General features: G+C 34.7%; 1 protein-coding gene across 13 annotated transcripts in view; it reads right to left on the bottom strand.

The window, feature by feature from the left end:
- Nucleotides 1-601: 601 nt before the first annotated feature.
- The window catches only part of LOC105470250 (zinc finger protein 148), a 141,623-nt gene continuing 128,386 nt past the window's right edge, over nucleotides 602-13,838 (bottom strand). For all 13 annotated transcript variants that reach the window (XM_011722049.3, XM_071092336.1, XM_071092335.1 and 10 more), the window contains 2 exons: nucleotides 9,175-9,293; nucleotides 602-8,909 (listed from right to left, as the gene is read on the bottom strand). In XM_011722049.3, the coding sequence (XP_011720351.1) occupies nucleotides 7,311-8,909; nucleotides 9,175-9,293 (1,718 nt within the window). In that variant the 3' untranslated portion in view covers nucleotides 602-7,310. The remainder of the gene's footprint in view (nucleotides 8,910-9,174; nucleotides 9,294-13,838) is intronic.

The following is a 13,838-nucleotide window of genomic DNA, read 5'->3' as shown; positions in this document are numbered from 1 at the left end:
GATTCAAAGCAATAGAAAACACAGTTCCTACCATGGGCAAAGCATTTCTTTGGCTCCCTTCCCCACCTTGACACAACATCGTATTTTCAGAACCTTATTAAGAATGAGAAGCTAGGGAAAATTAAGGTTACAACTTTAAAAGTTCATCTGTATTAGTAGGTAAATATGTAAATGCTCAAATGTTCTCTAACAATTCAAGTCCATTTCTAAACCTGAGTTTTCCCAGTCACTTGAAAATCACTTTGAGATGTCATTCTAATTTACAATATCACATTTCACATCCCAGCTCTTACACATACACATATGCAGCTGTGTGAGTGTCTGGGTAAAATGTTCCTTTTAATTACACTTGAAAATGACAAAAGAATGAAAATTATGAGACCCAAATTTTAGCTTTAGTTCACTTAAAACTTTTCACCTCCGTTTATTCTTTATGCATCATATGAATATAATTTAGATCCTATCAGGTTCACCAGAGAAAACAGAACCAGCACTCTGAAAAAAAATTTTTAAATTCTATCCAAACATATAATCAGAAAAATCTTCATACTCACTTTGTGCATGATAAATTGTCAAGTAAGACTCAATGACAACACATTAATTCAAGTGACTTCAATTTTTTATTTTTTCTTTAGAAGACTGGAGAAGTATCATGTAGAGTATCTCCCCACCCCTCTCCCCACCATTCCTAATCATTCAAGAAAAACTGGGATCTAGGAAATGCATTAGTAGACTATCAGTGGTATTATTATGTACAATTGGTTAAAGCACCATGCTAATAAGGCCAGGGTCCTAGGACTGATCATTGCAAGGGCCAATTAGTTTAAATTTGTTCCATGGACCCAGACTGCACTCCTAACTGCAGACAACTTTCTTACAATGCATCCCGCTGGTCACAAGCTAGGGCACTGGCAAGGTGGTAGATGGATGAAAACAAATCTCCACTAATGAAAGAAAAAAGAAAAGAAATCCCACATATGCTGATAGTGGGTTAACAGAATCTTATCTGCAAAGAAAAAAACACATATTTTCTTAGCCCTATGATAAACACGTTTCAAGTCTAAAATATTCAATGACAGTAACATTTGACTCTTGCATTTTAGAACTGTCTAATAAATAACATTCCACACAAAGCTATAATAAAGGCCCTGATAATTGTTACCCAATTTGTGTAACTGTTAATTCCACACAGACATACTTTTCTCTTTACTGTTAATCTATGCACCATGATTTTTGCATATTTACCATTCGTTATTTGGTTCAGAATATTGTTCAGAAAAATTCAGCTCGAAAATTATCCATAAAACTGTATTCTGTATTTTTTTATTTTTCAAACAGCCAGTGTCCACATTTAAAATGCAGAATTTGCAAATATTAGTCTGATAATTCAATTTAAAGTAAAGCAAAACAACTTCCTTTAGTATCACAATACATAAAATGGTTCTATAAACTCCAAATGGCAAAGATAACTATATGACAATAGTGTTGAAAGCCGTGAAACTCATTAAAACCTCTTATCAATAGGTCAGTTTAAAGAACATCTCTATGTTCCATGACTACGCATGAAACAAGCTTTCACTGTATCATAAAGGCTCAGCAATTCATTCATGGCATAATATAGGGTCAAGCAAGATTTTGTTTTTACAATGACAATTAAAATAGATTTAAAGAAACAAAAAATCCTCCCAATTGTTTAAAAACAATTCTATTTGGAGAGCAAAATATTTTAAAATATATCGACTTACCAAATTTCAATTGTCAGGATGCTGACTACTGATGCAAAAGTTTGTATTTAAAAATATCACAAATATCTTTTTATTTAACAGTGAAAATTTCAATGTGATAAGTTTCATTGCAAAGCAATTGTCACCTGAGTAGATTTTAAAATTTAGTGCTCCTATTTTTGGGGGGAGAGGGGAAGGAAAGACCCATTTTGTATCTGATCCCGAGTTTGCAGTTGAGTCCTTCACAACAATTTCTTAGGGAGTTGAAGAAACAACCTGATGCAACCTTCCCAAGACACACGATGCCCCCTTTCCCTTGGAAATTTGCTCTGGCATTTTAGGAACTCTCAGTATTCATCAAATATTTCCATTTCACTACCCACTCAAGCATAGCAACCCAATTCATTCAGTTCTATACAACAGTGTCTATATTATGTACATATTTAATTATCAATAGGAAATAGAAAATAAAAATTTACAGTGATTGAGAAAAGGTCAGCAAATGGGATAGGAATCGTAATACTGTATAATCAGAATATCCTATTATCTTACCAGTTTTAATGACAGGGTTTTTCCTTTATTAGTTGAAATACAAAGAAGGCATAGGGGATCCCAGGAAAATAACACTATATATCAGAAAATTCAACGTGCTCCACCATCAGGATTTCCATCACACATTTAATTTCTTCTGTACAATGTTTATAAACTTGTTTTTCTTTTCAAAACCATCAGATTTTCAGATTAAATTCAGCACTACACAGTATGCCCTTGAAGTAAAATGAGGTTACCTGCTTTATTTGGATACCAAGTTCCCTTCAGACAGCATTAAAATAAAGACAAGTAAGACTACACAGATAAAATCCAGTATAATTCAAATCCAACAATGAAAAATTTCCCCCATATTGTTGCAAAATTCTTTCTACTGAAATGCTTTGCTACAATAATAAAAAGCATACATTACATATAAAAGATACCAGTGTACTAAAAAGTGACAGAAGTGGACTAGCAAATCCTTCAAAGCACATTATATAAATGACTAGCATTTAAAAACATTTTTTTCCTATAAAATGTAGGTCATATACATTTATAAATTGGCGGTTTTATTTCTAAAGCAGTGATGTGTGTGTTCAAATAGCTGTTCTGTACAGTATAGTATCTACTCACTTGAAACTATAATAGGTTTGTCTTTGTATTGAAGTTGAATAAATTCATCTGATCAGCTGAGAAATCAAGCTGGAAAAATAAGTATCTAAAAATCAATGTAGAAAGTTTAGAATTATTGAAATGTAGTTATGAAATATGAAGAGAACTATCTATTTCACAATGGAGCTGAAGTCACCTCAAAACTTACGGGCTTGAATCTAAAACAGAAACAAATATTAAAATCCAAAGCAAATCACAAAGTTAGGTAGCAGTACAGAAGCAGGAAAAAAAACCACATCCCTTCCTTCAGTGTGATGGGCACTAAGTTTTGCGGTCTTCCTCCATCTTGCAGAAGAGTGGTAAGGCCATTCAATGCTTAGTGAAAGTGAGTACAGATGAAGTCAGATTTAGCCTGTCTCCCCTGCAACTTCAATTATGCTGTGTAAACAGTGTTACGTTCCAATAGGAGGAACAATGGAATTTGCTTATAAAAACTGATTAAAGATAATCATCATTAAATGAAATAAGGATAATTAATAACTCTGAAATGTTTTTAGAACTTTCCTGATGCTACTTGTAAAGTTAGCACTGCTATGTATTATTGCTTACATACAGTACAACATCATATGCCTTCTAACATAAAGCAGTACTGTGATTTGTTTGTACATATTTACAGATTCTTAAAAACAAGCTGTAAAAACATTACATACTTTCAGACAATACAAATTAGCACATTGGTACTCACTTCAAAACAAATGGAATGCATAACATTAATAAACATCATAAAGGAAGACTCACATAAAAGTCCTTGATTGTCAAGACACGTTTATATATAAACTCTAACTGTGCAGAATTAAAGATTCGATCATAGGTACATCCTTATTTGATGAACCATATTTACAGCATGGTATTGCATAAAAAAATAAAATAATGTTTACAGGGTTTTACTTTTTTATCCATTGGATTAAAGAAAGCAACAAACATAACAAGAAATGTTTGTCTGCTTCAGTTTGTTTCCTACCAAAGTTTAAGTGAAAAAAGGAAACATGGTTTTTATTTGCAGAATATAGCAAAACAACTGGAAAATTATTTCCCTGAAATAAAGCAATTTGAAACGGAAAAGGTTTTAAATTAAATTTCAGACTCAAAATATTTCTCACTGATTATTATAGTGCTTCTTCAAGTAAATATACTGTGAAAAAAAATGAGTTCTAGTTTAAAATGTTCTAAGTCTAAGAAATGCAGTACTACAGTAATGCCTACTTTTTAAAGTTTCCCGGCCTTTTTTTTTTTCTTTTCTTTTTTTTTTTAAACAGCCCTTTAAAAACCCAAATTAATCAAATGAAAGAAGTGGCAAAAGATCTACCCTAGCTGGCACTCTGCAAGTGTCTCTCCTCTGTGGAAAGGAAATCCTGCCCTGAGCACAATTCTTGACATAACTGCCGTCTGCCTCTTGATATAAAAATGACCTGACCCATGGCTGGCACCCTCAATCACAGCTGCGAAGATGGATTCCTACCTTATCAAGTACCACATTTGCATGTAGACCCAAAACATTTAAGAGCCACTTAAATACTCAAAACAAATGAAATATGTGTGCAATAAGGTTTTAAAAAACCCTTTAGAAGATGTTCAAGAGATATTACCTCATCTAACGTGATGTTTCCAATCTTCAAACGTGAGAGTAGGTCCCAAGAGGAAAAGCACACCTCACTCAGATTGATCAAAAGTTTAAGGGTGTACCAGCATGTTTTTATAGAACAATGTGCTCACTTTGAGAAATGAGAAACATGAATTGCAAAATAGTATCTCGATATATCCTCCATGTTTCAATCTAAAGCAGCACACAAGGCTACTTATTTTCTCCATTAATGCCCAGATAGAAATTAAATAACCTTCTGAACCAAAGTGGGGAAACCCAAAACTGTTGAGATGTTTATCATATTATGATAGAACAAGGTAACCCTGGTAGGCATTTGGAATTTCACAGTAAGAGACTGATGACTATACGTAAATGGTAAGTCAGTAAGTTATGCTGGCTGAGTATCACTTATCTAAAAAATGCTTGTAACCTGGTAGAAAAGTCTGCCATTATGTAGATTTAAAGAAATGTGTGAAAACAGGAATGCAACACCTGAAAGTCTGCTTGCATAACTACCATTTTCAAAGGCCTTCCTTCCCAAGCTTACCCTAAGTGCTCAGCAAGAGTCACATTCTAAAAACTGTGCTGGTGATGTTAAAACAACTGAAAAAACCTCTACACTGTATCAAAATTACATCAAGTTCTCCATGGAACAAAATTTTTGATCAGGCTCCAAAACAACTCAAGAAATAAATGCCTACTCTCATCAAACGTACTATGAGAAAAATACCAATGCCTATCTAGGGTGAGCACAGTTCCATTTTTAACATATCACCTGAATGAAGCCTTTTTGTAATTATGTAATGCACAACACACACAATCTTAAGAGTCAATAATGGCAGAACTTAAATATTTACTTCAAAGAAGTCTAAAATTCTTGAAAACTCTGGCAGCAAAGAAAGCTGTCAAATGGGAAAACTAGTATTTCAAGCAAAACTTAATAACCGAAGTATAGAGGAAACCACATTAAATATAATTTATATTCCTTATCATAAAAACACCAATATATTCAAAATAAATGAAGGATGTTAAGGGTGGATAGTTATTTCTTCCCTTTCTTTATGAGAACAGTCTTCGGATAACATTAAATAAAAGCAAAAATAATTTAAATGGATAACATATTCTATATTGAAACAAAGACTGCAGATCTACAGGGCCAGTATAAGAGTCAAAATGGAAATTAAGAATAGTTCCATTTTCCAAGGGTATTAATTTTAGATTTTCACTGGTGCTAAATCAGTATGTGCATTGTGACGAAGATGGCAGAAATTCAAAATGTAAAAATGAAAAAGTTGGAACAAAGAGTCAATAACTAATATAACTTCCAAAAATCAAAATTGCCCAACGCATAACTCAAACCATCATTCTTCAGAAAAGTGTGTGTGTGTGTGTGTATATATATAAAAGCACTATTTATTGTACCATGCTGTATTATTTTAAGACAGAGTATTAAAAAAAAACATTCATGGTATAGGATAAAGTCTGTAGTTTATTTAGATTTTGAAATGCAACAAAAATTTTCCGATCACTCATCTAGCTGAAAAAGAAATGGTAGTTACTGGAATTAGTAAACACTTTTGGTTTGTAAAGTTGTAATGAGCAGTGTTCATTAAAAAGTAACTCAAGATAAAATAAGCAATTAAAATGCCCATTTCTTTAGTTTCTCTGGATGCTGTTTAATTATCCAATCTATCAAGAGTCTAGAAAGAAAAAGATTAAACCAGGTTTTACAGTTCCAAAGATATCCCAATTTCCTTTTATTGCCAAAAGTTAAAATTGTCAATTATGAGATGATTATGACACAACCATATCAAACCTAAAAATCTAATTTTTTTTTTGAGAAATCAAAAATACCAAATAGATTCTAAGTGCTCTATGTTAACTGAAGTGTATATGTAAAGTAAAATACAATTAAGCTTTAAAACGTGGAATATACATTTTGTGTAAGCATTATGTTCTTGGGAATGTAATCTACAGAAATTTTTTTACTAAAACTTCAAAACCTTGATACCTGCACATGAAAAATCATAAAAAATATCTAGGTACAACTGTACAAAGAAACTGACACCAATATGCATACTTCCATAGAGAAGTGACTGCTTCAACAGTTGTGTGTTTTGGTAAAAGTTTTGAAAGTATGCATATTTTTAAAGTAATTAGGCTTTTAAATAGTGGAGTCTTAGACTATCAGATTTTTATTACTTTTTTTTCTTCAAAAAAACACATGTCAATATAATGCAAAATGAAAATCAAGGGTATATGGCATATCATTCTTTTTAAAAGGTGGTTTCTTGGTTTTTTTTCCCCTATAGGACACACTAATTTATTTAAGCCATAATCTCTTGACATTAAACTTTTTAAGTTCACTCTGTCTGTAAAGTATACTCAGATTCCCTGCTGAAGTGCAATGACTATGCTGAAAAACTTAGAAACAGTATGAGTAAATTTCACACAATTACTAATCTCCTAAGAATGTACAATGTTATCAGTTAGGAAACAATTGTGCGAAAGTCTTTTTTTTTTTTTCCTTTTTAACTTGGTGTGGGTGGAATAGCAAGTTTCTGATCTAAAACAAGTAATGCATTGCTTCTATAAAGGTGACAACATGTAAGGCAGTTCAAAGAATGCTAACCAAACGAAATGCAGTTATTGGATTATCTTGCTATTCATATCAGCTTAACTTGTTATTACGCATTGCTCTTAAATCTGTACAGCACTCCATTTACACAGAGTAACCCCACTCTTGATTAATCTGTTCTAAAGTGCCAGTATTATTTACACTTTTTTTTTTTTTTTTTTTTTTAGCCAAAAGTCTGGCCAGTTGTGGCATCAGGTGAAGATGTCATCCCAGCTCTATTATCATTTACATTCACCAAGGGAAATTCTGAAAATTCAGCACTTGTCCCTGGTCCCCGAAGGTTCACCTGTCCATTGGCAGTGCTAAATTGAGTAGCTATTCCAGCTCTTGATCCATGATACGGAGCACGGAAGGGCTGTTCAAAGGAGCTCATTTGGTAAGCTTGGTGGACAGGCTGGGCCTCAGCTTTCTTCTGAGAAGTCACTTGATCCAAAAAGTCCTGTGTTGATGTGGCAGAAGCATGGTTTGTCTCATCACCTGAAAAGGGAAATGAGTGCTGTGAATCACCAACTATTAGTCCAAAATGGGACTTATCTGGAGTTGTTCTTAGTGGAGAATTCATTCCTGATCGAAAGCTATTGATGGGCATGGTGGCATAGACCTGCTTGTCTATGGAAGAGAATGCTGGCTGATTTGGGAGGGTCTGGTTATCAGTCACAAAGTTAAGGCTCGGGCTATTCAAATAGGCATCATTTTGGCTAGTTCTGTCCAAAGCCTGCTGCAGAAACTTCGAGTATTCCTGCAACATGTTGGCTTTATCTGATGAGGATGCTTGGGAGCTTGATCCAACATTCTCTGATGGGGTGACCTCTGGTACTTCTGAAGAATTTATTGATATGCTAGAAGTCACTTCAGTATCTGCAACACTGAAGGATATCTCATGCTGTCCATTAGCTTTGTGGGAATAATGATCCAACAGAGTCTGCAGTACCTCATCTGGAATAACATTTTTGTCATGATTACTCTTAATCTCCACATTCAGTGCCTGTGACTCTAATATGGATGCCGTGGTACTTTCATCAATGACACTTGCCACAGCTGCTTGTGTTACAGAAGGCTGAGAAGCTATGGTACCCACATTCAGCGCATATTCCCTGCTGTTGTTACTTGCTGCTTGAAGATACCGCTTCTTCTTCAAAAACTGCATGGCATCATCATAATTAGTACTACTATGCACAGGTTTACTGGGCCCCTCCTGCAAATTATCAACCTGATCAATGTCAGCATTGCCTTCTGAGTCCAGTAAAGCCTGTTTATCCACAAGTTCAAAAGCATACTTTGAAACTTTGCTCTCTTCATATGTGGATAAAGGTGAAATTGTTTGATTTTGCTCCAGTGGCTGTTTCAGACTTCTCTTACTATTAATTTTTTTGAGAACTAACTTAGGTGGGTGTATTTCTCCTGACGCATCTTCTAAATGAGAGCCCCCAACTGAAGAATGTGGCATTTCAACAGCATATTCTGCAACCATATATTCATCTTTTACTTTAGTACTTGAAGAATAAAGAGGCAAATAATCATTTTTGTCTTTTTTCAGGTCAGATTTGTCCAAAGCACTCTCTTTGTCCATTCCAGATGATTTTTTCTCCGTTTTCTGCCTTTTCTTTTTTGGCAGTGAGTTGTCTTTTGGTGACGTAGAAAAGCCAGAATCTTCCTCAGATGTCAGAAGGCCACCTTTGATGGCACATCTATTTAGTTTTTTGTCATGATTTTCATGGCACATACGTTTATGTTTCAATACACGATCTGTTCTGGAAAAATACTGTTGAATTCGGAGGATGGTAGTGGGTTGTGTTTTTGGTCAACCAAGAAAAGAAAAAGTGAAACAAAACAATTAATATAAAGATATATTAATGCAATAACATACATAATTCCAAACAAATTCACTGAGCCAATTTTCTATTATAAATCTAATCCGTAAGTTAGAAGGCCCCTCAAATAGTTCTAAGTAGTCATATTTTCTAATCTAATTTATAATTATTGTATAATTTAATTACAATAGAAGAATTTCAAGCCGTCTCTCTTACCTGTAAACAGTATTCACACTGGTAAGGTTTTTCTCCACTATGAGTTCTCTTATGCCTTTCCATATGATATTTTTGTATAAATCTCATACCACATTCATCACAGCGAAATGGTTTTTCACCTAGCACATAATATAGAAAGTTTAAAACAAAACAAATATTGTAAAATAATGAATTGCTTTGCCATAAGAATCTCTAAAATAAATGGCTTTTGAAAGTTATAACTTCCAATTTCATTTGTCAAATATATTTTGCTTTATAAAAATGAAAAGGATTAGCATATGCTATTGGAAAGAAAAGGATGAATACAGGCACAGTCCATTTTCCTGTCTTTTTGTTATATGCGTACGTAATATACTCTTTCCAAGGAGAACAGCAGTGCCAGGAATTTATAGCAATATGAACAGACTAGCTGATGTTTCTAATCTTTTTTTCAATCATATAAAATATTGTGTAACAGTAAAAAACAAAAAGTTACCCATGCACAGTACAACACAATTCCCGGGGACAGCTTTTTAACTCAATTTCTTTTTTAAAACGTTTGTGGTTAAATAAAATCTGAATCCTGAAAACATCCTTAAAAATCTAATTTAATAAAATATAAAAAGAACTTAGAGTCTTAAGTTTGTTTATACTTATTCTTTTCCTCAACTCAAGCCAGCACTTCCTATGTCATTTAGGGAATGAATTAAACAGAGTATTGTTAATTGGACATATAACACAACACACAACCCCCACCCCCATTTTTTAAAATTCCCTAATGACTCCTAGAATCTTCTGATCCATAGTCAGGCATGTTATCCATTGTGCCACTGGCCCCAGCAATGATTTCTAAGCCGTAAAGAACCACTACTACAAAGCTCTAGAATAGTTTTTACTGATAAAACCACAGTCTAAGTAAACAGAAGGGTGCGACAAGAAGTTACTTTGAATAACGCTTGTTGAGGAAACTACTGTTTCTACCTTTCAAACATTTAACAAAATTTTTACCAAAGACTACTAGTCTACCCATAGCCCTTGTTGTAGGAGGTTAAAAATATAAGACATACTACTTGTCTTCAAAGTTTATAACATAATTGGGAAAACACGATACACACATTTTAAAAAGACAACTAACATTATGTCTATTCTGATTTACTTTTACATCTTTATATTTCACTCTTTCTCTTTGTAACCCTTTCAGACAAACCAAAATACCTACCATCTTGTGCTTTCCTACTTTTGCCCTGATTCATGCTGCTCCTTTGATCAGGAATGCCCACCTTTGGGAGTTCAAATACTATATTCCCTTTGAGACCCAACTCATCTCCTTTGGGATACTCTGTCCTACTCTCCCAGGTGAAAGGTATCTTTCAGTTTCCACAGAACTCTATCTGTACCTCTCCTACGGCACTCATTACTTTCAACTCAATAAGCATTGAGTTAAACTTTTTTTTAAATTTCAAATTACTGAGTTGACATAATTATAATTATTTAATTATTTTGTATATCTCTATTCTTCTACTAGATTGTATTTCTTTAGCTCAGAATCCAGGTCTAAAGTATATTTATGTAGTTCAAAGTACCTTATGCAATTAAAAAAATTTTTTTTCTTGTACAGATGGTGTCTCACTATGTTGCCCAAGGCCTGTCTCGAACTCCAGGCTCAAGCAATCCTCCTGCCTTGTACTCCCAGAGTGTCGGGGTTACAGGCATGAGTCACTGTGCCTTGCCCCTTGTGATATTTTTTAAGTGCCAATGGTGACCATTACAGTGGATTATTAAAGGGAAAATGTTACTATGAGCTAGTATGATTTGGAATGGTTTCTTGGAAGTGTTGAAATTTAAGCTGAGTAGCAGAGAGATTAAAGCCAAGGGGAAAAAAAATGTTGGCGGGGGTGGGGGGAAGGAAATAACAGTACTCTAAGTGTTTAGATACTATAAAATGTGCAGGAGAAATGGTGTCTAAGAAGAGAATTTAATTGACAACAAGTAAGTTGTTTAAAACTTTCAGGAATGTAACTTCAGTAATTACTGTAGAGCTACCAAATTTTAGAGCTAAAGGGTTTCCAGTGGCTTTCGAACTGTGCTCTTTCAAGTTCCAGAGGCCCACATGGACTGCTGCTGATGTGGCAAAAGGCTCAAAGTTTGTCACCCAAAATCAGTATAGAATAGCTCACTTTTATACAATGGGGCTCCAAGTAAGGGTTCCAAAGATTCAGAGACTAGAAAGATAGCTTATGACAACAAATCCAGACCAATTCACTCATTTTATAGAAAGGAAATACTGAAGGCCGAAAAGTTAAGGCACATGGTCAAGGGGTTAATGAATGCATTAACTACTGAAGCAATGGAAGTTGGGAGAGAAAGTCACTTATAAAGGAAGTTTGGAAGTGAAAGAAATGAAAAGACGGAGATGGGAAATAATAGTTAAGAGGCAATCCATTCCAGAATAAGCACTGTTTGACAGGGAGACTGCACTGACTGAAGGCAGAGGAGCCAGTGAAGAAGAGAAATTGATTATCAATACTGAATACTGCTGAAATGGTGCACAATCAAAAGAACAAAATCCAGAGGAACCAAGATGGGAAGGGAAGGAGATTACAGGTAATGCTGTTGGACAGGGGAAGAAAGAATATGTGCAAATTTTGAAATAGAGCTTGTAAAGCTGGGTGCAGTGGCTCATGCCTATAATCCCAGCACTTTGGGAGGCTGTGGAGGATGGACTGCTTGAGCTCAGGAGTTCAAGACCAGCTTGGGCAACTTGGGGAAACCTGTTTCTACCAAAAATACAAAAATTTAGCCATGTGTGGTGGTGTGTGCCTGTGGTTCCAGCTACTCGGGAGGCTGAGGTGGTGTGATCGTTTGAGCCTGGGAGGTGAAGGTTGTAGAGAGCCAAGATCGTGCCACTGTACTCCAACCTGGGTAACAGAGTGAGACCCCATCTCAAAAAAAGTTAAACTAAATTTAAAAAAGAATATAGATGATAGAGCTTATTAACGTCAGAAGTTAGTTATTTATCAAAAGTGAAAAAGAATGAACGAGAAAAATTAGTAAGTTGATTACAAGTCAATTCATTCTGTATATCTGTGGATTGGAAGACTTAATACTGTTAAGATGGCAAAATTCCTCAAACTGATCTACAAATTTAAAGCAGAAATTGACAACCTAATCTTAAAATTCACATCTAAAAGAGCCAAAACTATCTTGAAAAAGAACCAAGCAGGAGGACTCTTACTTCCAGATTTCAAAATTTACTACAAAGCCACAATAACCAAGACTATATGATAACAGCTTAAGGACAAGACATACATTTCAAGGAATAAAATTCACAGTCCAAAAGTAAATCCTTACATTTATGGTCAACAGATTTTCTAAAAAGGTGCCAAGGTAATGGGGAAAGAATAGTCTTTTCAACAGATTTGATACCCACATACAAAAAAATGAAGTTTAGACACCCTCCCACTAACTCCCGCACCTCTCACATCATAAACAAAAGTTAACTGAAAATGGATCAGAGGCCTAAACGTGAGACCTAAAACTATAAAAATGTTAGAAGATAATACAGGACCTTAGTTAGGCAGTGGTTTCCTAGATAGAACCAAAAGCACAAGCAACCAAACAAAAAATAAATAAATTGTACTTAATCAAAATTTAAAACTTTCATGCTTCAAAGGACACTATCAAAAAAATGAAAAGACAGGCCAGACACTGTGGCTCACGCCTGTAATCCCAACACTTTGGGAGGCAGAGGCGGGTGGACCACTTGAGATCAGGAGTTCAAGACTGGTCTGGCCAACATGGTGAAACCCGTCTCTACTAAAAATACAAAAATTAGCCATGCGTGGTGGCACGCTCCTGCAATCCCAGCTACTTGGGAGGCTGAGGCAGGAGAATCGCTTGAATCTGGGAAGCAGAGATTGCAGTGAGCCAAGATCACACCACTATACTCCAGCCTGGGTGACAGAAAAAGACTCTGTCTAAAGGGAAAAAAAAAAAAGCCCACACAAATGAAATGACATTTAGGAATTATGTCTGCTGTTGGGACTGAGGAAGAATTTGGCACTTCCTCAAAAAGTTTAACACAATTATCACATGACCCAGCAATTCCATTCCTAGGTACATATCTAAAAGAATTGAAAACACGGATTCCAACAGATGCTTGTATGCCAACACTGATCACAGAATTATTCAAAATAGACAAAAGGCAGAAGTAACCCATGTCCATCAACAGATGAATGGATAGAAATATGTGACACATACAAAGAATGAAGTATTATTCACCTAGAAAAATGAAATTATGATACATATTACAACATGAGTGAATCTTGAAAACATTATGCTAAATGTAAGATGCCAGATACAAAAGGGCAAACATGGAATGATTCTGCTTATATGAGGTATCTAGAACAGGAAAATTCAGAGTGATACAAAGTAGAATACTGATTATCAGGACTGAAGAAGAGGGGAAAAAAGAGTTATTGCTTGATGGGTACAGAGTTTCTATTTGGTTACACAACATTACACATGTACTTAATGTCACTGAATTGTACACTTAGGATAAACTTCATGGTATGGTTGTAAAAAAGTATAGACATAATTCACAGAATGGAATAAAAAATATTTACAAATCATGTATCAGATAAGGAACATGTATCCAGAATATAAAGAGAACTCTTACAACTCAA

The sequence above is a fragment of the Macaca nemestrina genome, chromosome 2 (genome assembly GCF_043159975.1).
Source record: "Macaca nemestrina isolate mMacNem1 chromosome 2, mMacNem.hap1, whole genome shotgun sequence".
In the NCBI taxonomy this organism is placed as follows: Eukaryota; Metazoa; Chordata; class Mammalia; order Primates; family Cercopithecidae; genus Macaca; species Macaca nemestrina.
Note: the sequence above shows the minus strand (reverse complement) of the source record. Positions and strands in the feature narration are given on the sequence as shown.